Here is a 27,061-nt window from a genome sequence, read left to right as displayed (position 1 = left end):
TTGAAACACTACAATAGACACAGAGAAATGTAACAAATGGTTAAACGGTCATCGATCATACTGGTCAGGTAAACTTGATGAGCAGAGTTAAAGGGTCACTGTCCCTCTTGGTGACAAAAGCCTGTAAGCGTTCCTGTGGGCGTAAGAACCTGGACCATTTTAAAGAAATTCTCAATGAGTGCCCGGTTGTTCTTATTCTTCCTATAGCATTGTGACATTTGTTGCTCAGCACCCCATTGATGTTGCCAGAGTTGCCCTTGCGGCCAAATAGGAGAAAGAGGGAGTAGCAGTCATTACTGATGGAGGTGCAAAAATACACCTTCCTCTCTGCCTTGTTCCTATTAGCAGACTCCGTCTTGGCCATCTTGCATGGATTCAGTATATATCTCCGGGGGGTAAGTCCTCTGCCGTCCCTCCCCCCTCTCAGTCAGGTGCAGGATCTGCACGGCAATCTAGATGCAGGGGTTCTTGGGGGGCCTCTCCAGCACAGCCCACGCCCAGTCAGCACCCAGAAAGATGCGCTGCTGCTTTGTCATTGTGGTGCAGTTGGAGGAGTCGGTCATGTGGAGGTGGCTGCTCTGGGTAATATAGGTTATTAGGAAGATCTCGTTGAGGGCTTTGGGGCTGGAACATGTCCTCTGGGTCGAGGGAAACAGGAGGTACTCCTGGGTCCTGGCGGCAGCTATCCCCACACAGTATTTGGATAGAGGGACAAAATTGTTGGGCTTGTTAAGGATTCACTGGGTATGTCTGGGGCTAGTGGCTTGCTCTCTCTCCTCCCACACAGGGTAGAGAAATTGAAGTTCATGTTGGGAATGGTCATGGTCGAGGCTGGTGGTTTCTCCCACCAGTTTGAGATTACCTTGGGCTGGTTGTTTGCTCTCTATCTTCCCCATGTCTACAGGATTAGGTCAGAGGGTGGTTTCCCTTATGACCTGAACATATGATAACAACAGTATAGTTTATTGTTGTAGAAATGATAACTTAGATGAAAAAAAGTGACATAGGTTATACTTCTGTAATAACTTGGATTGAAGTTACATAAGGGTACTCAACCCTAATGGAACACTCAACCCTAAAAATACTTTAGTTAAACTATGTTTGCTCTAGAATGGTGAAAAGAATGATAAAAATAAGTCAATTAAAACTCACCAGTATGGGTCTGCCTTTGATGTTTGGAACAGCTCCAGCACCTCTCTCCTCTCTGAAACCCTAGTGAGATATTGTGATGTGCTGGGTTGATGCAGATTAACCTGCAATAGGATCCTCATACTGTACAGGTTATACCTGGGCATGGACACTTCACTGGGCTACCTACCTCCCAGGGAGCAGGCCTCCCTTAGTATTTCTTCTGTTACAGAAGCGATCCTCCATTCTGGTGACTGTTAAAGGGACTTACTTAAAGGACTACATCTGCCTATTCAATTATATGCGAATTATGTGTTGAAACATAGAAAAAACTGTTTCTTATTGGTCATATTCAAATGAGCTGTATTAAGTGTTGGTGTGTTTGTTTGCAGTATTTCTTAGTGCTTTGTTTGCATCATGGATGTGTCCAGGTAATGGGTTGTTCCACGAAATGAGTCCCCTTTGCATCATTTTGATATTTGAAGAAGAAATTGTGCATAAATATGGAATTTTAAAAGACTCTTAAATTAAATGAAGTGCCCGTTAATATAGACCACATTGATAATTCAATGCATCTGGTTTTAAATATGCCTAAAGACTTGCTAAAGTGCCAAAATTCTGCATTTTGAGATGTACCTCTGTGATTTTAACCCACTTAACCCCAACATTTCTTCAAGTTTTCACCTTCATTGAAAGCCCTAGTTATTCTGTTGTCAAGTCATTTCTGAATATTATTATTTAAATTCATGAAATTTGTGATTTATTTTAAGGTAAAAAAAATAAAGAAAGAAATGTCCCTCATTTTAAGGTCAATCCTGTTACATGAACTGAACTCTCGTTGTAATATGGTGAAACTATTCCTTTTGGAACATAAAAAAAAGGAGAAACATTGAACATCTTATAGTCAAATCATAGTGTAAAAGCAGGAGAGCTGATTCTACCCTTGTAGGTCGAGCATGGCACGTCAACCCTGTCACCCACTGATAGACAGGCTAGAATTTTTTAAAACATTTTCCTTTGTTTTAATCTTGCATTCATTTGACCCTCCCTGTTGCACAAAACAAGCCTCCATTCCCCCTCGCACAAGAGGATTTATGGCTGATTTAAGATGAAATCGTCAACCCTGTTACAATAAACCTGGTTACTTTACTTGCCACTCAATAGGCATGTTTTTCATTTAACCTCTTGAGATGGGGAAACATGTTTTTTTATTAAGTTGAACAAGTGCTCTTCATGATAGAAAGTTAAAATTAGGTTAAATATATATATTTTTAAACCAAATTAAACTACCCAAAAGAGACTAATTTAGTGGAACGACCCTAATCTAAAAAAAACATGCAAAAAAGTTGTCAAATAGTACAAAATAATACAGTGTGTGCAATCTTACAGGCTAGGCTTCTAGGGGAAAAAGCATGTCCTAAAAGCTCAAGTGGCATGTTGTAGGCCTATACCTTTCACCAAAAATATAAAACACATGCTATTTACTCTAGTTTGGGGAAGCGCTACACACCAATGACGCATGTAAAACAGAATTCCTTCACCGGTCATTGTGTTTGTGCCACTAATACAGAAGTAGTATTCATTATAGTCCTGTATTATGATGAGGTAAGGGGTATGGCCAGTTGAGATTGCTGGTAAAGCCTTCTGCATTGAGGTTAGGTTGAGGTATGAGGCAGATAGAGGTTTCCCTTGGTTGATTGGCTGCGTTAATTAGTGTGGCCAGCGTAGCGTCCTCTCAGACTAGTGCTGTTTGAGCCCGTCTCATCTCCTTCAGAACTTCGTCTCGGCTTAGCAAATACTGAAAGCAAGAAGGGCCAGGGGCTGGGGTTAGCAGGAAGCATTATTCTGCAATGTTTGTCAGTTAAAGGCTTTAGAGTAATGTCCCTAACTTTAAAATCTACTTGTCGAAACCGCTTTATTCAGTTGAAACCTCCACTGTCAGGAAATATAAGAACAACATAGCACTGTAGCATTGAGGAGAAATACAAAACATAATAGCCAGTGGCGTAGCGCAGTTTTGCGAGGCACCACCTGCAAAGTCTGAGCAAGGCACCCCTTGGGGGGGAGGGGCAGCTAACTTCCTGAAATTCTACCACGGGGCAGGGAGGAGTATTTGCAATACCTCCAGGAGGATCCCAGAGCTTGTGGGCGCTGCGGGGGTGCATCCTACACCAGTGTTAACAGCGTAACAGAAAATACTTTGTTAACTGGTTAGTTTATTAATTATTTACAGTACTGTCAACAAGCTTGTTGAATGAGACGGATTGAGGAACTACTTACTGTAAGTTGGTTTATTCCCTCAGAAAGAGCTTCTATCTGCAGTACGGTCCCCTCTGTCACCGCCATCTGCAAAGTCAAACACAACACCTAGTTCTGGGGCTACTGTACTACTGACAGGCTAGGACATCAATGACATACAGGTAACTGCCAAAATAATGGATACAAAGTATATTGAAAGCAGGTGCTTCCACACAGCTGTGGTTCCTGAGTTTATTAAGCAATTAACAATCCATCATGCTTATGATAATGTATTAAAAGTATTGTGTCTACCATAGCTATGCCCCCATAGGATGACAATGCCCCAATCCATAGGGCACGAGTGGTCACTAAATGGTTTGATGAGCAGGAAAACAATGTAAGCCATATGACATGGCCGTCTCAGTCAACCCAATTGAACACTTATGGGAGATTCTGGAGCGGTGCCTGAGACACCATTTTCCACCACCATCAACAAAACACCAAATTATAGAATTTCTCATGGAAGAATGACGTTATATCCCTCCATTAGAGTTCCAGACACGTATGTAATCTATTACAAGGTGCATTGACAAGGTGCTGTTCTGGCTCGTGGTGGTCCGACGCCGTATTAAGACACTTTATGTTGGTGTTTCCTTTATTTTGGCAGTTACACTCTGTTACTTCCATGCATGATGGGATGGGAGGGTAGAAGGATCTACTGTAGGTGCTGAGCAAGCACCACTGTTCAAGTCATAGGTCACGTTCCAGGCCGACTACATTGCAGTCGTTGCATTGCATAAACCAATGATTTATGGCAGGTGTCTGCAGTGAAGTCAGCCTGGAACATGGTCATTATGGATTTATGATAAAGATGTACCTGCGGATGGTTGAGCCCTTCCCCCCAAGGTGCATGATGGGATAGTCCTGTTCCAACATGCACTCCTCCATCTTGCATACAATGGGCCAATCATGATGATCAGAAGCATTGATGAGGGCTAGTTAGTGAATGATACTGGTTAATTAATGATGCATTCTGATGTCCCTGTACCGTGCAACGCAATTCCTTAGTGTATCTTTGATTCAAGTTCTTAAAACTGTAAATATTGATAATGTACTGAGATGACGTCAACATAAAACCGAGACAAGACAACTTTCTCCTCTAATATGAGCAGCACATTTTGTACAAAGATTGCATGTATTAAATAGGTTATCAGGAAGAATTCCACTCCTTTATCACACTTATGATTTTTATTGACGGATTTGGATAGTACTATTTACAATTAATGACAACAAGAGCGCTTCCTTGATTGAAGCGTAATCTTTAACTATAAAAATATTATAACAGTCACATTTGTAAAGAACAGTGCATGATACTCACAATCTGGATTCCGTCAAAATGTACACAGCTACACAATCTCATTGTACTTTCCATTGTACTTCTTTCAATTTACCAACATAAATATATACCTCCATATGCAAATATTGCACAAGTTCATTCCACAACTGTCTGACAAACAAGCAACATTGCTTTCTACTGGTTAGAAAAACATTTTTTAAACAATGGATCAATACCATTAGGTGAATCTCAAATATGTGTGTTAAAAGGATCAATAAAATGATGCACAATGTTGTTTATGTCAGTGGTATAATCTTAGTGCATTAAAGGGCTGATGTGATAATATCAGAAGCGTCATATTTACTAAACTTCAATTTTAAGCACACATTGTATAGTAATTATTTATAAAAAATATCTCTAAGCAGTATTTTGCAGAGGGGGCACACTGACTGGTCCAGGCAAAGAGTACCCCCCTCCCCCAAGTAAGTGGTTACTTCCAAGGTGCACCCTGGAGAGCAAAGATATGCTAGGACACACACAGCGTTTGATTTTGATTTTAGATGTTGGTGATGGACTGGCAGGAAGTAGGTTTGTAAATTAATTTGATCAAGCTATGTAGCCAATTGATTCATTCTTAATAATGAATAAATAAAACTAAAATGTCTTGTTGTTTCCCTGCATTACTAGCCAATTTACAATTTTATGAAGTTGGTTCCCGGTCTCCCAACCTCATAACAATCAATCAAGCCATTTCGGGCTGTCAATCAAGTTAGAGTAGCTTGTCCAACTATCTTAGATGCCATGCCTGCTGGCAAGGTTGCCAAATTTTGGAAATGCAAGCAATTACTAAATGTACTGAATAAGACTCAAATTCCCTCAGTCTTTTACCCAGATTTATGCACAGAAGCACATTTAATTTCTTTTTAAAAAAGAAGCGCCAGTCAGGAGGATACTGACAGCTCATGAGGTATGCTTAGATATGCAGAAAAAGACTTGTTAAATGTAATCTGGCACCTTATAATAATATCATGATATTTGTGTTGTAATTAGGATGCCATGATATGTTCCTGTATTGATGATGTGTGTTATGATCCCACGTGCTGTGTTGTAATTTGGAAATAACATCCTAGGCATGTTAGTGCAATATATTGAGATGTGGGATTTACAACAGTCAGAATGACACCCTCATTCAAATGACAATTGAACAGGTAAAGAGGTATATTTAGATAACCGATGCAGAAAAACTGTCTTTTTCTTTTAACATTGAATTAGGTATAATGATTATGGCTCTAGATGCCAGGAAAAAGCTGTTTCAGGTGTTTGAAAATTGCAAAATTCTTCAACTTCCAGGAGGACACCACCCGTACATCTTTACATACTTTGTGCCACCTCTAAAATAATGGTACATGACACCTCTGGCTGATATATCACAGCTGAACACTAGGCTTGTAGATCCACAGAGAACATAGGAGGGTTTTTCACTAATAGGTATTTTGACCAATAAACCCAGCTCTGAAAAATATCTGCTGTGATTGGTCAAAAGACCGATTAGTGGAAGAAAGATCAGAATTGGGCTTCCTGTGTAAAAACAGCCTAAGTATCCAGAAGCAGCTCATGCCCCAGGCTAGGTTTGGTTGTTGGGTGTTAGATGATGGCACGTGAGGGGTGTGGAGGTGGGTGTGCTGGAGTGGGTTTTGGGTAGCGTTGGATGGGCATGGCAGGAAGAGGTGGGGTTATTGGCTGCAAGCTGAGTAGTGATGGGTAGGTAGATACAGTAGTGTGACATCATCAGCTGTATAGCCCCACCTGCTCTCGTCTGTCTGGGTCTCTGTCCAGGATTGGGCTGAGGCCCCTAAAGCCGGAGTAGGGCCGGTGGGCCCCGTTCACCACCGCCTGGAGCTGAGCCTGGGCCTGGGCCGCCTCCAGGGGGCAGATGTAGTCAGTCGAGTCGTCACATCTCTTCTTCCTCAGGTGGCCGAAGTTTGAGAAGCCCAACTTCTTTGGCTGAATGGGAGGACATGCTTTATGAACAGACTGAGAGAAAGCTGTGTATCATTTCTATTCTGTCCCTTTAACCATAATCAGTGAAAATATTTCTAAACAGCGTACAAATGGACAGTGCTGTTTAAAAATGGTTCCTATAAGCCTAATTGTGCTGACTAAGTGCATTATGCTATCGCATTGTCTACTAGCCTTTAAAAAATGGTGGGTGTTAGAGATACGTGGCGCTACAAAAGCTTGCTGCCCGAAAAGCTGCTTGGAGCAGCCCTGGTCTTAGAGCTTAGCCAGGTCTGAGGGGTCACACTAAGGATTAAGGTGCCTGCCTCCTGAAAGAGATAGGGGAAAGGGAGGGGATAGGGAGAGGAAGATAGAAAGAGGAGACAGTGAGAGAGGAGGATGAGAGAGTAAGAAAAGGAGATTGAGAGAGGAGGGCGGGAGAAAGAAACAACAAAAACGAGGGCTCCTAACAGGGTGGTGGTTCAGCCCTTGGCGTTACTACAGTACAGTACTGTCATCTCTTACCCTGACTTTGGCTGTGGTGCTGAGGGGAGTGTAGCCAGACGACTCCATGAACTCCCTCTTCTCCTGCTGAGCCTGGGAGCCCACCAGCACATTGAAGTTGGTGGCCAGGTGGCGTCGCAGCAGGGTCTTCTGAGGGGGTATGTTGAGCAGCATGGCCAGGGTGTCTGAGTTAAAACGAGGCTCCAGAATCTGGGGGGGTCATTAGAGAAGATTCAGAGGAAGATACAGGGTGGTTGACATTTATTGTCATGAATCTCATGAATCATGCCCTGGAAGCAGAACTGAGCGATGTTAATAGTTTGCCTCATGTCAGTTTATGTGAAAAAACAAGCAAAGTTTTCAGACACCTTGACTTTTTCCGCATTTTGTTAGGTTACAGCCTTATTCTAAAATTGATTAAATTGTTTTTTTTTCTCATCAATATACACACGGTACCCCATAATGACAAAGTAAAAACCTGTTTACACAAGTATTCAGACCCTTTACTCAGTACTTTGTTGAAGCACCTTTGGCAGCGATTACAGCCTCGAGTTTCTCCAATTCTTCTCTGCAGATCCTCTCAAGCTCTGTCGGATTGAATGCGGAGTGTTGCTGCACAGCTATTTTCAGGTCTCTCCAGAGATGTTTGATCAGATTCAAGTCTGGGCCACTCAACGACATTCAGAGACTTGTCCCGAAGCCACTCCTGCATTGTCTTGGCTGTGTGCTCAGGGTCGTTGTCCTGTTGGAAGGTGAACCTTCGCCCCAGTCTGATGTCCTGAGCGCTCTGGAACAGGTTTTCGTCAAGGATCTCTCTGTACTTTTCTCCATTCATCTTTCCCTTGATCTTGACTAGTCTCCCAGTCCCTGCTGCTGAAAAACATCCCCACAGCATGATGCTGCCACCATCATGCTTTACCGTAGGGATGGTGCCAGGTTTCCTCCAGACGTGACGCTTGGCATTCAGGCCAAAGAGTTCAATCTTGGTTTCCTCAGACCTGAGAATCTTGTTTCTCATGGTCTGTGAGTCTTTAGGTGGCTTTTTGGCAAACTTCAAGGGGGCTGTCCTGTGGCTTTTACTGATGAGAGGTTTCCGTCTGGCCACTCTACCATAAAGGCCCGATTGGTGGAATGCTGCAGAGATGGTTGTCCTTCTGGAAGGTTCTCCCACCTCAACAGAGGAACTCTAGAGCTCTGTCAGAGTGACCATGGGGTTCTTGGTCACCTACCTGACCAAGGTCCTTCTCCCCCGATTGCTCAGTATGGCTGGGCGGCCAGCTCTTGTAAGAGTCTTAGTGGTTCCAAAATTCTTCCATTTAAGCATGATAGAGGCCACTGTGTTCTTGGGGACCTTCAATGCTGTAGATTGCGCCTTGACACAATCCTGTCTCGGAGCTCTATGGACAATTCCTTCGACATTTACATTTACATTTAAGTCATTTAGCAGACGCTCTTATCCAGAGCGACTTACAAATTGACCTCATGGCTTGGTTTTTGCTCGGACATGCACTGTGGGACCTTATATAGACAGGTGTGTGCCTTTACACATCATGTCCAATCATTTAAATTGACCACAGGTGGACTCCAATCAAGATGTAGATACATCTCAAGGATGATCAATGGAAACAGGATGCACCTGAGCTCAATTTGAGGGTCTGAATACTTATTTACTTAAGTTATTTCTGTTTTTTATTTTTCATACATTTGCAAATATTTCTAACAACTTTTTCATTATGGGGTATTGTGTGCTGATTGATGAGGATTTTTATTTATTTAATACATTTTAGAAGGATTAAAGGGGCCTGAATACTTTCCGAATGCACTGTATAGTGTAGAGCAGGGGTGTCATACTCATTCCACGGAGGGCCTGGTTTTTCCTTTCAATTAAGTCAGAGACAACCAGGTGTGTGGAGTTCCTTACTAATTAGTGACCTTAATTCATCAATCAAGGACCAGGGAGGAGCGAAAACGCGCAGACACTCGGCCCTCAGTGGAATGAGTTTGACACGGCACCTGTATTATGGCTTAAGCACAGGAAGCATAGAAATAGAGGATATAGAATGGATCTACCACTTCTTAGACTTGCTATCGATGAGAATGACAGTTCTATAACTCACATTTTTATCTGAATTTGGTCAGGTTGCCCAAAATGTTACATATTGCAGCCTTAAGGTTAGGGTTAGGCATTAGGGTTAGCAGTGTGGTTAAGGTTAGGGTTATGGATAGGTTTAGGTTTAAAATCAGATTTTATGACTTTATGGCTGTGCCAGGTAGTGACCACTGCAGGGCTGCCTCCAAAACAAGATTTATGAGGAAAAATGCTAACCTGCAGGTGAATACAGGTAAATAAACAGAAAGTTGGGATGGAATGAATTGGAAAATGAAATGATTCAGTTAAAAATAAAAGTTTCTTTAGGGATAGTCTCTTAGGAATTGTATGTAACTATACATGTCCCATTATGGACATATTTGTCACTATAACGGCCTGACCTGAGCTGAAATGCAGTAGAAAGGTATAAGAAGGGGCTGATTCAATCATTGGGCCCTTGTACTTACGATAAGGCCCCCGTGCACCCCGCTGCCCCTCAGGTTGGGAGCGTACTCCGCCAAGTCCACCGAGCGAAGCCACTCCATCACCCTGTGGTTAGACCACTGAACCACCTCCGAGGGAGACGTCTTGTTCTAGTAGGTAATAACACGTCTTAGCAAACACAACTACACACGTGTGTAAATGGAAAAACTCCCACAAACGTGCACATGCACGTGTCTCACCTCATCTCCAGGCCTTCTCTTCAGGCAGTTGGGGTTGAACTTGTTGACGTGGAGGACGTGGATAGCACACTTCACACTGAGGTGATGGAGCTGACTGGTCACTTTCAGGAACAAGAGGTTGTTCTGAAGGAAGGGAATCAAATATGTTGTGCATGTTTTTTATTTATTTTTGTACTGGATTTAACTACACTACACAAAAAGGTGCTCCATAGGAGAACCCTTTGAAGAACCCTTTAAGGTTCCATGTTGAACATTTTCTCCAGAGGGTTCTACATGGAACCCAAAATGAGTTCTACCTGGAACTAAAAAGGGTTCTCTTTTGGAACCCTTTGTTCTGAGTGTAGGAAGTCCCTTGAGATCCCTCTTTTTCGAGGGAGATCTGAAAGCCTTATGAATTATATACAGTGGCTGAGACACAACAGTGAGGCAAAACCTACTAAGACTACGATGAAAACCGATGGATGTACTTACCACTGTCAAGTACTGAAGCATTCTGCCGTCTACCCTTCCCTGGTGAAACTGATCCTTGTACTGAGGTAAACCAATGTCATCAAGCCAACCTTTGAGGATAAACCACACAATAACCAATCATACTGGATCGAATACACAGAATATATAGCACCAAGTTTGCTGAATGTTGAGTGAATATGTTGATGGCCTCTACTGTGTCCTACATACGTGTGACCCAGATGTGGTCCAGTTCAGAGGATTTCTCTGTCAGTTTGGTGCTGAACGACTTCAGGGCCAACTGCAGCTTCTTTCTGTGCAGTGGATTCTTAATCCCCATCTCCTGATATCAAGATTCAAATGAATCCAGGTTATGAGCACACTATTTACTCCAAAGTGAGTGCTGCAAATGACAGTTTTAGTAACTGGATTTGGAGTCACTTGGCACACACTATTTCACAATTGTGATCAAGATTCAAACAAATGAGTTTGCCCTGCTAGTTTGAGAACAGCCTTCATATATATTGATATGACGTTTGCAACAACAACAAAAAGATAGCTGAAACATAGCTCCAAACTAGCTCAAAACAACAACAAAAACATAGCTGAAACATAGCTCCAAACTAGCTCAAAACAACAACAAAAACATAGCTGAAACATAGCTCCAAACTAGCTCAAAACAACAACAAAAACATAGCTGAAACATAGCTCCAAACTAGCTCAAAACAACAACAAAGGTCGAGCAACATGATGTGAAAGACGGAACAAAATGACGTCTTGAGAACCAGACAGGTAGAACTAAATGGTGATGAGAATGTTGCAATGACTAGACAGGTAGAATGATTGGAGGGGACGAGCTAAACATTGATTTGACAGCCATACTGATGGAGATTATACAGTGTGTTGTTAGAGGAACACCCAGCTAACACACAACGTTCCCGGAAGGATGTCCTTGCCTTATTTGACAAATAACTCTCCAACAGCGTTCTGGGAACCAAGATAAGGTAGCAGAGTCATTTGTGTGACTGTACAGTGTGTACCTTCTCTAAATCCTGTGGTGAGGCAGAGAGGAGAGTTTGCCCGCTGTCGGCCCAGTGTCGGGACAGAATCACATACTGGCCCAGCCCATACTCTTCCAGCCAGCAACACACCTGCTCCGGAGTCCACTTGGAGAAGGGCGTCTTCAGATCCCTGCAGGAGAGGACAGACAATTGATTGGATCATCAAGACTGGAATATTTTGGAATTCCTGCTCATCTAATTAATACATTGGCTTTTTTGGTATATTCTTGGTCACATGCACGTTTAAGATAATACACTGTATTTAATGTATTTTATGATAGTGTCCATCCCATACCGCACAGAGGTCAATGTCTCTCCGGCCCGGGCCAGGCGAGGGCCGGCGGTGGCTCTCAGTCCCCCCCTCTTAAACTCTCCAGGCTCAAGGTCCTCTCCCTGCAGGCTGCCAGACTGTGTCTTCCTTATCCTAAGGTAGAGGAGATAGAACACATCAGTACCTTTGCAAGGCCACCACCTCTACCCAGGATGACAAATATCAGATCGTTTTACATTTATACCAATAGTCTCTGAATAAATATCTCTAGAAAGATCTTCAGCAGTGTGCCCTTCGTGTGTGTGTGTGTGTGTGTCAGCTGTACAGGTACTCACTTTCCCCAGAGCTTCTTGATGCCCCGGTGGTTCTTCTTGTTCTCTGGAGAGACAGGGGACTGCTGTCCTGAGTCCACTCCAGACGACAGGGGAGACAAGTCTGACAGTGTGGACTCATCCAGTCTCTCCGACTTTCCTGTGAGAGCAGCATATGGAGTTTTAGTAAGTACTGGAATCTATTTAAAACTGTCTTCCTCATTTAAGTCATTGTTCTATTAATTCAAGTAAGTCATGCAACACTTCAAGGACACTGTATTCCTTCAATTCTTTAGGGTCTAAAGTTGAGGTATTATCCATGCAGGACCCACCCATAGCAAACAGATCATGCTTTCCGCAAGATCCTGCTGTGCCAAAGGTTATCCAAGCGAAAAGTGAAACAGGAAAGCATTAACATTGTTAGTGCGCTCCAGCATTTTCAGCAAAATTACACACAAAATGTAAATGTTGTCTTAATGGATGCCAATTAAAATCTTTGAAGACAAATTAGTTTTTCGCTTATCTATTAAACATGTTTAATACACTGAAATGAAATGATGGTCTGAGGCGAATGGGATGTCAAGTTGCATCTGTATTTGTTTACAGTGTATGGTTAAGCCAGATCAACCATGGTCTACCTCTGTGCACACAACCCTCGCCTCACGTGACGACGCCGAAGGAGCCCTGCTTTTGAGGTCAATGTGCACTTTGTGCACTGCAACACCGGTCACACATGCGAGACAAAAGAGCCAGGCATAATCGGAGATGCCTCTCTCTGACTCACTGAGGGTCTTACTCCTTCCAACACAGGCTGGAGTTATCAACTTTAAGTCACAACTTGAATCCATAGTGAAAACAGGGGCCTGGTGCTTTGACACGGGGCTTCTGTCTGTGAGTAGTAGTACTGTACCTAATGCTGGAGCACTGGCACTCCTGCAGCGGTCTTCAGCCATGATACAAGCAGAAAGCCACGCAGAGCAAAAGAAAAGAGAGGACAGCAGAAACAGTACAACAGCAAGTGGAAGATTAGTACAGAGTGAGCGAGAATTGAGGACAGCCACCCCATGCAAACCAACTACACCGTGAGAGAAGAGTGGAACAGTGCAGTTTTTGAAACAAACCATAGAAGTGTATTTATTCAATTTATAATATACATCCACGGGAAGGTTTTGTTGTTATTTGTTGTTTGAAACATTCCAGAAGGCTGTTTGATAAAAAAAAAAAAATGACAAGCAGCAGTGTTTTAAGATGTGACTTACTTAGGTGAAACTCACTGTCCTCGCTATCGTCAGGGGACAGCTGGTCTGGCGTAGAACACTGCTCTCGATCCCCATTCATGTCAGGTCGGGACAGCTTCCCTGGTAGGGTCTGATATCTGTTTATTTCAATGTGCTGATTCTGTAGAGAGGGGGGTGCATGGTTACAGGCAAGTCCCAAGTCTATCCAAATGGAATTAAATGGCATCTGTTGACATTAGATTTCAGTTGAAATGCTGCTAAATTACAGAACAGAATTTGAAAATCAGATTTATATTTTGTCCTTTCATGACCATATCATTGTTAATTCGATAGGACTGCCACTGGAGTCACAAGTGTTCAGGAGACAACAGACAAAAGGCCAATTTCAAAAGTCTTAGGGGCACCTAGAGTATGATCGCTACTACATTTGACAGTTTTGGCTGAACCTTTGGCTCTGTTCCGGTCAGATAGGATAACGTTAGCTTGTGAGAGATTAAGGGTTAGTGGTGGTGAGATCATGCAAGTAGAAAATACCTCTGAAACCGGTTCAACTGGTTGACCCACCACGACATGCTACAGGAAGGGGGAGCGTGCATGTAACGAAGAGAACACACACACTGTTAGTATAGTAATGTATCGGCATCATCAACTCAACAACAACAGTCTTAGAATACAAGCACAGTCCTGTTCAAAAGTTTGGAGTCACTTAGAAATGTCCTTGTATTGGAAAGAAAAGCACATTTTTTTGCCCATTCAAATAACGTCAAATTGATCAGAAATACAGTGTGGACATTGTTAATGTTGTAAATGACTATTGTATCTTGAAACTGTGGATTTTTTATGGAATATCTACATAGGCGTACATAGGCCCATTATCAGCAACCATCACTCCTGTGTTCCAATGAAACGTTGTGTTAGCTATTCCAAGTTTATCATTTTAAAAGGCTAATTGATCATTAGAAAACCTTTTTGCAATTATGTTAGCACAGCTGAAAACTGTTGTCCTGATTAAAGAAGCAATACAACTGGCCTTCTTTAGACTAGTTGAGTATTTGCAGCATCAGATTTTGTGGGTTCGATTACAGGCTCAAAATGGCCAGAAACAAAGTACTTTCTTCTGAAACTCGTCAGTTTATTCTTGTTCTGAGAAATGAAGGCTATTCCATGCGCGAAATTGCCAAGAAACTGAAGATCTCGTACAATGCTGTGTACTACTCCCTTCACAGAACAGAAGGCCTAGAAGGCCAGCATCCAGGAGTCGCCTCTTCACTGTTGATGTTGAGACTGGAGTTTTGCGGGTACTATTTAATGAAGCTCAAACTAGACACTCTAATGTACTTGTCCTTCTACTTCTGGGTTGGAGCGAGCGGTCGCATCCGCACTTCGGTCCGCAGGTAGTATAACTTTTCATTACATTTCATTACATTTCATTATAGTACAACGGTTTGATTTGTCTAATCTTAGCTATTTCTTCTTAGCTAGCTACATAGCCGTCTTTGTATCAAAGATAATTGCGTAATTATCGTATTTCGTCATCCTAACGTAGTCTACACTGCTATCTGCCCAGCAGCTAGCCATCTAGCAAACGTCCACCGTCTACCGAATAGCAGCACTGTAGAAACTATTACACTCAACTGAACGACTTGATTAGTGTAGTGTTCGCTAGCTACATAGTTGTCTTTGCTGTCTTCGTATCCAAGATAATTGTGTAGTTTAGAGTGTGTAGTCTTAGAGTGATTATCTTAATTTACCGAGGTTAGCTAGCCAGCTATTTGTCGTCCTTAACGTAGGAGACACTGCTAGCTAGCCAACAGCTAGCCAACGTCTACCGAATAGAACTTCCGCACTCAACAACCCGGTCGCATTCCGCTTCGCTCCACAGGTAGTATCACATTTTCATTTCATTTCATTACAGCACAACGGTTTGATTTGTTTGATCGTAGCTAGCTACATAGCTAGCTACATAGCCGTCTTTGTATCAAAGATAATTGTGTAGTCTAGAGCGATTTTCTAGGTTAGCTAGCCAGCTATTGTTGTTCTTTTAACGCAACGTAACGTAATCAACACTGCTAGCTAGCCAGCTAGCCCCGAATAGCAGCACTGTAGAAACTATTACACTCAACGGAACGACTTGATTAGTGTAGTGTCAACAACGCAGCCACTGCCAGCTAGCCTACAAAGTCAACAACGCAGCCACTGCCAGCTAGCCTACTTCAGCAGTACTGTATCATTTTAATCATTTTAGTCAATAAGATTCTTGCTACGTAAGCTTAACTTTCTGAACATTCGAGACGTGTAGTCCACTTGTCATTCAATCTCCTTGCATTAGCGTAGCCTCTTCTGTAGCCTGTCAACTATGTGTCTGTCTATCCCTGTTCTCTCCTCTCTGCACAGACCATACAAACGCTCCACACCGCGTGGCCGCGCCACCTAATCTGGTGGTCCCAGCGCGCACGACCCACGTGGAGTTCCAGGTCTCCGGTAGCCTCTGGAACTGCCGATCTGCGGCCAACAAGGCAGAGTTCATCTCAGCCTATGCCTCCCTCCAGTCCCTCGACTTCTTGGCACTGACGAAAACATGGATCACCACAGATAACACTGCTACTCCTACTCCTCTCTCTTCGTCCGCCCACGTGTTCTCGCACACCCCGAGAGCTTCTGGTCAGCAGCGTGGTGGCACCGGGATCCTCATCTCTCCCAAGTGGTCATTCTCTCTTTCTCCCCTTACCCATCTGTCTATCGCCTCCTTTGAATTTCATGCTGTCACAGTTACCAGCCCTTTCAAGTTTAACATCCTTATCATTTATCGCCCTCCAGGTTCCCTCGGAGAGTTCATCAATGAGCTTGATGCCTTGATAAGCTCCTTTCCTGAGGACCGCTCACCTCTCAGTTCTGGGCGACTTTAACCTCCCCACGTCTACCTTCGATTCATTCCTCTCTGCCTCCTTCTTTCCACTCCTCTCCTCTTTTGACCTCACCCTCTCACCTTCCCCCTACTCACAAGGCAGGCAATACGCTCGACCTCATCTTTACTAGATGCTGCTCTTCCACTAACCTCATTGCAACTCCCCTCCAAGTCTCCGACCACTACCTTGTATCCTTTTCCCTCTCGCTCTCATCCAACACTTCCCACACTGCCCCTACTCGGATGGTATCGCGCCGTCCCAACCTTCGCTCTCTCTCCCCCGCTACTCTCTCCTCTTCCATCCTATCATCTCTTCCCTCTGCTCAAACCTTCTCCAACCTATCTCCTGATTCTTCCTCCTCAACCCTCCTCTCCTCCCTTTCTGCATCCTTTGACTCTCTATGTCCCCTATCTTCCAGGCCGGCTCGGTCCTCCCCTCCCGCTCCGTGGCTCGACGACTCATTGCGAGCTCACAGAACAGGGCTCCGGGCAGCCGAGCGGAAATGGAGGAAAACTCGCCTCCCTGCGGACCTGGCATCCTTTCACTCCCTCCTCTCTACATTTTCCTCCTCTGTCTCTGCTGCTAAAGCCACTTTCTACCACTCTAAATTCCAAGCATCTGCCTCTAACCCTAGGAAGCTCTTTGCCACCTTCTCCTCCCTCCTGAATCCTCCTCCCCTCCTCCTCCCCTCCCTCTCTGCAGATGACTTCGTCAACCATTTTGAAAAGAAGGTCGACGACATCCGATCCTCGTTTGCTAAGTCAAACGACACCGCTGGTTCTGCTCACACTGCCCTACCCTGTGCTCTGACCTCTTTCTCCCCTCTCTCTCCAGATGAAATCTTGCGTCTTGTGACGGCCGGCCGCCCAACAACCTGCCCGCTTGACCCTATCCCCTCCTCTCTTCTCCAGACCATTTACGGAGACCTTCTCCCTTACCTCACCTCGCTCATCAACTCATCCCTGACCGCTGGCTACGTCCCTTCTGTCTTCAAGAGAGCGAGAGTTGCACCCCTTCTGAAAAAACCTACACTCGATCCCTCCGATGTCAACAACTACAGACCAGTATCCCTTCTTTCTTTTCTCTCCAAAACTCTTGAACGTGCCGTCCTTGGCCAGCTCTCCCGCTATCTCTCTCAGAATGACCTTCTTGATCCAAATCAGTCAGGTTTCAAGACTAGTCATTCAACTGAGACTGCTCTTCTCTGCATCACGGAGGCGCTCCGCACTGCTAAAGCTCTCTCCTCTGCTCTCATCCTTCTAGACCTATCGGCTGCCTTCGATACTGTGAACCATCAGATCCTCCTCTCCACCCTCTCCGAGTTGGGCATCTCCGGCGCGGCCCACGCTTGGATTGCGTCCTACCTGACAGGTCGCTCCTACCAGGTGGCGTGGCGAGAATCTGTCTCCTCACCACGCGCTCTCACCACTGGTGTCCCCCAGGGCTCTGTTCTAGGCCCTCTCCTATTCTCGCTATACACCAAGTCACTTGGCTCTGTCATAACCTCACATGGTCTCTCCTATCATTGCTATGCAGACGACACACAATTAATCTTCTCCTTTCCCCCTTCTGATGACCAGGTGGCGAATCGCATCTCTGCATGTCTGGCAGACATATCAGTGTGGATGACGGATCACCACCTCAAGCTGAACCTCGGCAAGACGGAGCTGCTCTTCCTCCCGGGGAAGGACTGCCCGTTCCATGATCTCGCCATCACGGTTGACAACTCCATTGTGTCCTCCTCCCAGAGCGCTAAGAACCTTGGCGTGATCCTGGATAACACCCTGTCGTTCTCAACTAACATCAAGGCGGTGGCCCGTTCCTGTAGGTTCATGCTCTACAACATCCGCAGAGTACGACCCTGCCTCACACAGGAAGCGGCGCAGGTCCTAATCCAGGCACTTGTCATGTCCCGTCTGGATTACTGCAACTCGCTGTTGGCTGGGCTCCCTGCCTGTGCCATTAAACCCCTACAACTCATCCAGAACGCCGCAGCCCGTCTGGTGTTCAACCTTCCCAAGTTCTCTCACGTCACCCCGCTCCTCCGCTCTCTCCACTGGCTTCCAGTTGAAGCTCGCATCCGCTACAAGACCATGGTGCTTGCCTACGGAGCTGTGAGGGGAACGGCACCTCAGTACCTCCAGGCTCTGATCAGGCCCTACACCCAAACAAGGGCACTGCGTTCATCCACCTCTGGCCTGCTCGCCTCCCTACCACTGAGGAAGTACAGTTCCCGCTCAGCCCAGTCAAAACTGTTCGCTGCTCTGGCCCCCAATGGTGAAACAAACTCCCTCACGACGCCAGGACAGCGGAGTCAATCACCACCTTCCGGAGACACCTGAAACCCCACCTCTTTAAGGAATACCTAGGATAGGATAAAGTAATCCTTCTCACCCCCCTTAAAAGATTTAGATGCACTATTGTAAAGTGGCTGTTCCACTGGATGTCATAAGGTGAATGCACCAATTTGTAAGTCCCTCTGGATAAGAGCGTCTGCTAAATGACTTAAATGTAATGTAAATGTCCTCTTGCTCAGTTGTGCACCGGGGCCTCCCACTCCTCTTCCTATTCTGGTTAGAGCCAGTTTGCACAGTTCTGTGACAGGAGTAGTACACAGCGTTGTACGAGATCTTCGGTTTCTTGGCAATTTCTCATATGGAATATTTCTAATCAATTTGATGTTATTTTAAAATACAAAAAATGTGATTTTCTTTAAAAAACAATTACATTTCTAAGTGACCCCAAACTTTTGAACGGTAGTGTATGTGTTCAGCTGTTTTTGTTAGGATAACAGTCATCAGAAGCTAAATGGTTATGTATTTTTGTTAATGCACCCATAACGTTTCTAATGTGTTTGGTTAATTACAAATGAAGCACATGCTGCATGTCTAAGATGGATATATTGTAATCGTAAAGTTAAATCAAAATACAGAAAAATCTACTTTTGGAAAGCTCGTATTTAGCCATTTAAAAAGGATGGTCCCCTGATCTAATTGAATCTGACAAACCCTTTAACTGGAACAGCACAGGAAAAATCCTAGAGGACAACCTGGTTCATTCTGCTTTCCAACAGACAGCTGCAACACCTGTTACGGCAATGGCTCGGCCTCTGACCGCAAGGCACTACAGAGGGTAGTGCGTACGGCCCAGTACATCCCTGGGGCTAATGTGCCTGCCATCCAGGACCTCTACACCAGGTGGTGTCAGAGGAAGGCCCTAAAAATTGTCAAAGACCCCAGCCACCCCAGTCATAGACTGTTCTCTCTACTACCGAATGGCAAGCGGTACCAGAGTGCCAAGTCTAGGACAAAAAAGCTTCTCAACAGTTTTTACCCCCAAGCCATAAGACTCCTGAACAGGTAATCAAATGGCTACCTGGACTATTTGCATTGTGTGACCCCCCCAAACCCCTCTTTTTACACTGCCGCTACTGTTTATCATATATGAATAGTCACTTTAACTATACATTCATGTACACACTACCTCAATTAGCCTGACTAACCAGTGTCTGTATGTAGCCTCGCTACTGTATACAGCCTGTCTCTTTACTGTTGTTTTATTTCTTTATCTACCTATTGTTCACCTAATACCTTTTTTGCACTATTGGTTAGAGCCTGTAAGTAAGCATTTCACTGTAAGGTCTACTACACCTGTTGTATTTGGCGCACGTGACAAATAAACTTTGATTTGACACAGGGAGACAAATTCACCTTTCAGCAGGACAATAACCTAAAACAAATATACACTGGAGTTGCTTCCCAAGACGACATTGAATGTTCCTGAGAGGCCTAGTTGAAGAATTTAAAAAAGAATAGTGTGCCAATATTGTACAATCCAGGTGTATAAAGCTCTTAGAGACTTACCCAGAAAGACTCACAGCTGTAATCGCTGCCAAAGGTGATTCTAACATGTATTGACTCAGGGGTGTGAATTCTTATGTAAATGAGATATTTATGTATTTCATTTTCAATCCATTTCCCAAAACATCTAAAAACATGTTAGAATTATGGGGTAACATTATGGGGTATTGTGTGTAGAGGGTTAACAAAACAAATCTATTTCATGCATTTTGAATTCAAGCTGTAACACAACAAAATGTGGAATACGGCAAGGGTATATGAATACTTTCTGAGGGCAGTGTGCAAAGCTGTCATCAAGGCAAAGGGTGGCTACTTTGAAGAATCTAAAATATGACATCTATTTAGATTTTTTTTAACACTTTTTTGGTTACTACATGATTCCATGTGTGTTATTTCATAGATTTGATGTCTTCACTATTATTCTACAATCTAGACAAAAAGTCAAAACAAAAACAACCTTGAATGAGTAGGTGTGTGAAATATTAACTGGTACTGTATATGAATAAGCATATACACGGGGGGATCCCACTGCTTTATGTTTTTTTCTTCTCCTGTTTATATGTTTATACTGAATGTATTATTGCTTAAACTGTTATGTATTTCTTACTGTTGGTTTTCTTTTGAGTGGCAGCCTCTCGGGTTCATGTTTTATAAAGTAATACATTTAAATGATGTACCTGTAATTTAAATAATGAACCAAAAATGACAAAACAAGTAAAAACTTGGTCCAAAAAAATATATCAAATAAACACGGCAAAATCATGAAACCTTTGGTAACGATCCACTTTGTAACTCCTCCAGGCTACTTGAAAGCATCCGTTGTTGGGACCTATTGAGAAAAACAACATTGAAACCAAACTAGCAATACAACACTATAGTAATTCAAGTTGGGTTAAGGGCTGGCCTCTCCGCAGTAGATTTCTGAGTTGGCAGTGGTTGGCAGCGGCCTGTGGTCTTTGGGATGCCCTACCTCTCGGAGGGGATTGTAGGTAATGTGATGTGACAGGCTGGGCTCTACAGGAGAGGGGGGCTGTGGGGGCTGTTTGTGCCAGGCGGGGACATCACAGTGACAGGGTCACTCACAGCCACTTTAGTGGGCCCTTAATTAAAGACAACCAAAACAACGAATGGGCCTGGCTGTCACACCCACACAGCCTCAGCTCTACTTGCCATTCTCCGCTGTAGAAGCAACCAGCATCACTCTGGGAGACCATCACCATCGACGTCTCCAGGGAGGTCTGGATACTGCGGCAGCTGGGACACAGGGACAGGTCCAATATAACACGGTAAACCTGAGGGAGCACGGCTGGGGCACAAGGGGTGTGTTGTGTGTGTGTGTGTTTGTGAGAGCGAGTGTGCTTGCAAGTGTTTGGGTGTACAGGGGCACAAGTGCCTTTTATTCACGATCGGTCAACCTCTCCCAAGGACATCTAATTTCAACAACAACAATACAAGCCCGTTGGGGACTTCTTCCTCCATGTGTGTGCAATCAGTGGTTGTCAGCTGGCTTGTTTATTTACCTGGAGTCCAGCTCTTTCTGGAAGGACGAGGGAGACACTAACAGGGGAGAGGAGCCTCTAGAAGACATCTGGGTAGGGCGATATCACACAGACACTTTAGAGCAAGAGTTTAAACACTTTGAGTATGCACACTAAATAGTCTGCTAATACACCGGCATGGTATATGAGAGCAGAGGCACGGAGTGTATTACTAGTCAGTGTTAGTACTATTCAATGAAAATATGATGAGTCGGTGAGTACTTGAGAAATGCAAGGTTGTCATTGTACTGTGTTGTGTGGTCCACAGAGGAGGAGCAGACAGAGCTCTCTTACCGCTGACCGGATGATGTCTGAATGAGCTTTATGGGTGAGAGCCCTCAACTTCAGACTCCCACTCAGTTCTTCCTCACTGCTCCCAACCAGGAGCTTCTCACTGGACCCTAAATACACACACACACACACACACACACACACACACACACACACACACACACACACACACACACACACACACACACACACACACACACACACACACACACACACACACACACACACACACACACACACACACACACACGCACACACGCACATATACACACATATACACACACACACACACACGCACGCACATTCAGAATTTATTCAATGCCTCTTCAACATTCTTGTAATTATTTATTTGAAAAATGTCAAGCTCTCAGCTTGAGTATATGAAAGCAGCGTGTATCACCTTTGAGTAAGTGTGTATAAAAGCAGTGAATGTGTATTATCTCTGGGAGGGAGTGTTTATAGGCAGTGAGTATATTACCTTGAGTGAGGGCCATCACCTCCTTCATCTTCCTGTACTGGCCCAGGAGAACAGTCAGCTCCTCTATGTGACGGTCCTGACACAAATAGAAAGGACTTTAATAACATACCTTCACTTTGTACAACTTCAAGAAATTAGAATATGACACATTTACTTACTTTCTCATAATTAGTTGCTACTAAAGACTCCATCCCCATTTTCAACCTTTGCAATTCTTGGTCTGAAAACAGAAAAGAAAATGTATTTTCGTGACTCATGGGAGTAATTATGTTTAAATATCAACTGTTCATAACTCCCTGGGACAAAGCAAAAACAAATCCCATGAGTGAAACTGAAGTTGATCTCAGTTCGATTGTCTGCGGGGCCATGTTAACCTTTTATGTAAAGCAGTCATGTATTAAACTGCGAGTTTGACCAATCCCAGTCCCATTTGTTAGGGGGTCCGGGGTACTCCCCGGAAAAGGACATTCTACTCCAAAATAAATGTTACAAAAATGAGGTGCTGACACCATCTACAATATATTTTACAACTCCAGAAATGATAAAAATTACGGATTTTTTTTTTTAACATATTGGACCATGTATATATCATTTTTATTTATTTATGCCGCACACAATTTTAGGAGTAGAGAAATAAACGTGGTAGCAATGGAAAGCTGGTATACTGCTTTCAAAAGTATATTTTCCCACGATTGCATTAAGAATTGTTCTGAATTGACTGCTTGTCAGAGTACGTTTCTCTCCCTATGCTCTCGCAACTTGAATGTGCCTTCAGAGGAACATTTGTCTTGCATAGAACACAGTACAACAAGCCAACTAGGTATAATAGGTCAACTATTCAACTATGGGGTTGTCTGATTTTGTTTTAATAATAACATTACACGGCAAAAATAGTGGCCCTGGAAAGTTACATCCTGATTGATAAAGTATAGGCTTTGAATTACTTTGCCAGCAGCTACAGTAGGCTTTTTGAGTGTCAGCAACAATCATGTATGTTAGCTCAGTGCACACAGCGTAACAGAGAAAATAAAATATTGGGTAATATATTTCGTAGAACAGACATGTTTCTCTATTAGGCTATTTCATCTCCAATGTTCTCATGGGCGTGGGTGTGAGGATGTGTCAGAGCTTCCCTCCTCCCTGCCCCTTCTTTCCCCCCCTCACCCCTTCTCCCATCTGCAGCTGCCGGGGCTGATGGAATGGGTATGACAGACATGACAGCATGCCAGCGTGGGTTAGACAGCACAGTAGAGAGGCAGTGACGGCGGAGCAGCATTGTACCAGGGCCACAACTGCAGGAGCTTAGAGACTAGAGACTTACATTTGTCTGTCAGCTGTCTCCTATACACCTCCTCTACTGCAGGGGGCAGCATAGAGTAAAGAGACAAAAGTGGAGGGGGCAGAGAGAGGGCATTTGATAGGTATTGTATTATCTGAATGAGGCACCACATGCAGACGACCAGCTGGTATAATTCAACCTCTAAATATGTATCATTAGTTCGTATTATCAAATGTCAATGTTCAAAGTCTCCCCCTGCCCTGACAGTAGAATAAGCATTAGTGGATGGTATTACGTTTGAGGTGGGACACCTGAAATAATGACAGTATACGTTAAAATCGCCAGTCCCTGGTATTACTGATTATGTATGTTTGACAGGTAAAGTTACCTCTCTCTGGGTTCTCATTGGTCATTGGGCCTCTGGAGACCAGCTGGCTCTGTAGGCCCTCAATCGCAGAGTCTTTGGAAGCCAGCATCTGCTGTAGGTCTGCTATCTCCGCCTGAGAGGGTCACGGTCAATGGAGTAATACAAGTTAATACTGCATGTTGACAGCCACATTATGACATTAGATCTCATACAGATAAAGGTACAAGGTGGCAAGACAATTATGTCTTCCTCAAGGAGGAAAAGCATGAGAGGGGTGTGGATAGGGCTGTGGCAGTCACGGAACTTTGTCAGCAGGTGAATGTCAAGAAAACAACTGTCAGTCTCATGGTAATGGACAGTTAATTAACATAAAGACATTTAGCATCTCCTGGCTTCCTACAAGCCACTGAAGCAGACCTTTGGAACATCTACATTTGAAAAAGTCTAATAAATCCATGTAATATAGCCTACACCTTCACAATAAATCCATGTAATATAGCCTACACCTTCACAATAAATCCATGTAATATAGCCTACACCTTCACAATAAATCCATGTAATATAGCCTACACCTTCACAATAAATCCATGTAATATAGCCTACACCTTCACAATAAATCCATGTAATATAGCCTACACCTTCACAATAAATCCATTATTTATTTAAGACAGGTCTAAAGAAGTATGATGTGAATAAAATGTAGTCTATTTCAGAAGAACAGAACAGCATACTCTGAGTTGTCCTTATGTTAGGCCCTGATCTGGCTATGCCAATGGCTGTGGGCTACACTAGTTCATTCAGCAGAAGATCTGCTTAGAATTCTGTGGCATTATTTTATATTATTTTATAGTAGGAAGAATGCAATTGAACAAAGCTGAATAAAATACAATGGATATTTTCTACAAACGATTTGTGGGAGTGCGCACATGTCTATTCTGTGTTGAGCGGTTAACAAAGAAATAGGTATTCCTATATGCTTCATTTAGAGTTATTAATGTAACTTCAGTTGTTCTACAAACGTTGGCCTATATGTTTTGATTTTTAATACATTGTAAGCCTGCATGATGAGACTCTAATAATTTTTTTTATTAAAGTTGCTTGAAAGTCATGAGCTCTGCTTTGTTCTGTACACACTACATCAGTCACTCATTCACAATTTGACAAGCACTTGATAATGCCTACAATTTCACGGCGGCATTCCCTTTGTGTGGTAGTAATGCACCTTAAAAAAATCCATGCCTTTTGCAGACTGCCAGTGGCCATTGTGCCCTTCGTCCTGAGTGCTGCGCGTTCCAAATCACCTCTCACTCACATGGCTCTCCATCACGTGATCGGGTCTTTCTCATATGCTACAAGTGAAGACAGACACATCGGGGACGCAACTGAACTGCCCACATTTACTTTTCATCAGCCAACAAGATGAGTAGGCCTAACGAAGAGCAAAAGCACTAGCCTATGTCAATCTACTATCTCCCATAGTACAAAAGTCGACCTATTCTATTCTGTGCAAGAAATACATATTACAAACATAGTCTGGGACAGTTGTGGGATGCAATAGATCCCATATTAATGTACTTCATTTTAAGAAGTTATTTGGCCACTTTATTTCATGCCAGCCAGGTAGGTTATACTCCTGTTGTAAATATAAGCAATGTGCTTAATATTAGGAAAGTTTAGAAATAAATATAGCAGGCCTAGCCTATAGAAATAAGATTGGAACCTCCTCTTTTTAGTAGAGGCCATCACTCTGTTTTCTCGCACAATTGCATAGCCTATAGAAATGTTGCGCAACATGAGCTCATGGGCTCTCATTAAGTATTTGATTCGATTTTTGATTACATTTGCATTGATGCCAGATTGCGTAAAGGGACAATAGAGTGCTGAGTACTGGGCAGTTAGCAAGTTTGGTAGGCTACTTATGATCAGCAGCAGCATCAGAGCTTGGAGAAGCCTAACTACGTGACTAAATAGTCATGTGGAATTTGACTGCCTTCATGACTCGTGACCGACGGTGTGGTGGTAATATGGTCTCCACAACAGCCCTAGGTGTGGTGCATAATTCCTGATAAAAGACACAGTCCACAATCTTAAACTCATTCAAATTCGTAATATATTGTGCAAATTGGATTCGTAACATACTGTATCATACAAATTGGATGACGTAGAACAACAAAAACTGGCTCGTGAGCACCACGCTGAAATTATACAAACGTTTTGGAGCACCGCTTTAAGTCCTTAGTGGGGTAGGGAGAACAAACAAATACTGATCAATTCAAGTCAATAAAAAGCTCTTTCTAATCTATTCTAGGCGAACAAAGCACTTTAAACACAATGTGGCCATATTTGGGACCAACCATTTTAATGTAAACAGTTTCAAAATGGGTATTAGCCAATTAAAATTGGGGACTGATTTGCACATGACAGAACAGTAAATTGTAGCTGGTCCCATCAGATAACATGGCACATGTTAGCCCGATGGATGCTAACTTCACCAGGTGGCAGTGATTATATCCTGGAACAAATTCTTCATCAGCCTAAGATCTTAGACTTTATATCCACCAACCAATGGCATTTCTTAAAATAGGTCAGCGCTGGCCACTAGAGGGATATTTAAAAGCTACAAATCGAAGGTTTACTTTTGTTCCATTGGTCTGTAACAAAATGTCCTAACGTGAGACAAACTGTTACTGTTTTCGCATATATGACAAAATCCCACGTTTCTTCCTATCATTTCTGTCACGACTTCTGCCAAAGTCGGTCCCTCTCCTTGTTCGGGCGGCATTCAGTGGTCGACGTCACCGGCCTTCTAGCCATCACCGATCCACTTTTCATTTTCCATTTGTTTTGTCTTTGTTTTACACACCTGGTTTCAATTCCCCAATTACTTGTTCATTATTTAACTCTCTGTTTTCCCAATGGTTTTTGTGCGTGTTTGTTTTATGTATTTCAGTCCTTTTGTGTGGGCTTGGTATTACTACATGTATTTGGTAATTTTGAGTAAAGTTAGTTTTATTACTCATCTCTGCTGTCCTGCGCCT

The 27,061-nt window shown here is 43.4% G+C and overlaps 1 protein-coding gene across 4 annotated transcripts in view; it reads right to left on the bottom strand.

The window, feature by feature from the left end:
- The window catches only part of LOC118401016 (liprin-beta-2-like), a 121,404-nt gene continuing 94,343 nt past the window's right edge, over positions 1-27,061 (bottom strand). The window contains exons 10-31 of one of the 4 annotated variants that reach the window (XM_052474763.1): positions 24,045-24,156; positions 23,699-23,734; positions 22,536-22,597; positions 22,378-22,453; positions 21,903-22,009; positions 21,591-21,658; positions 21,241-21,324; positions 20,839-20,899; positions 13,839-13,877; positions 13,326-13,464; positions 12,091-12,226; positions 11,780-11,908; positions 11,464-11,614; positions 10,655-10,766; positions 10,448-10,536; positions 9,977-10,099; positions 9,761-9,886; positions 7,226-7,414; positions 6,509-6,706; positions 3,409-3,474; positions 1,153-1,212; positions 1-935 (exon numbers count right to left, since the gene is read on the bottom strand). In XM_052474763.1, the coding sequence (XP_052330723.1) occupies positions 912-935; positions 1,153-1,212; positions 3,409-3,474; positions 6,509-6,706; positions 7,226-7,414; positions 9,761-9,886; positions 9,977-10,099; positions 10,448-10,536; positions 10,655-10,766; positions 11,464-11,614; positions 11,780-11,908; positions 12,091-12,226; positions 13,326-13,464; positions 13,839-13,877; positions 20,839-20,899; positions 21,241-21,324; positions 21,591-21,658; positions 21,903-22,009; positions 22,378-22,453; positions 22,536-22,597; positions 23,699-23,734; positions 24,045-24,156 (2,187 nt within the window). In that variant the 3' untranslated portion in view covers positions 1-911. Of the gene's footprint in view, positions 2,927-3,408; positions 3,475-4,595; positions 6,707-7,225; positions 7,415-9,760; positions 9,887-9,976; positions 10,100-10,447; positions 10,537-10,654; positions 10,767-11,463; positions 11,615-11,779; positions 11,909-12,090; positions 12,227-13,325; positions 13,465-13,838; positions 13,878-20,838; positions 20,900-21,240; positions 21,325-21,590; positions 21,659-21,902; positions 22,010-22,377; positions 22,454-22,535; positions 22,598-23,698; positions 23,735-24,044; positions 24,157-27,061 lie in introns of those variants that run through there. The other 3 variants (XM_052474764.1, XM_035798132.2, XM_052474765.1) reach the window with 3 other exon arrangements.

Source organism: Oncorhynchus keta, chromosome 22 (genome assembly GCF_023373465.1).
Source record: "Oncorhynchus keta strain PuntledgeMale-10-30-2019 chromosome 22, Oket_V2, whole genome shotgun sequence".
Lineage (NCBI taxonomy): Eukaryota > Metazoa > Chordata > Actinopteri > Salmoniformes > Salmonidae > Oncorhynchus > Oncorhynchus keta.
The sequence above is the reverse complement of the archived record's forward strand: the minus strand, read 5'-3'. Positions and strand labels throughout refer to the sequence as shown.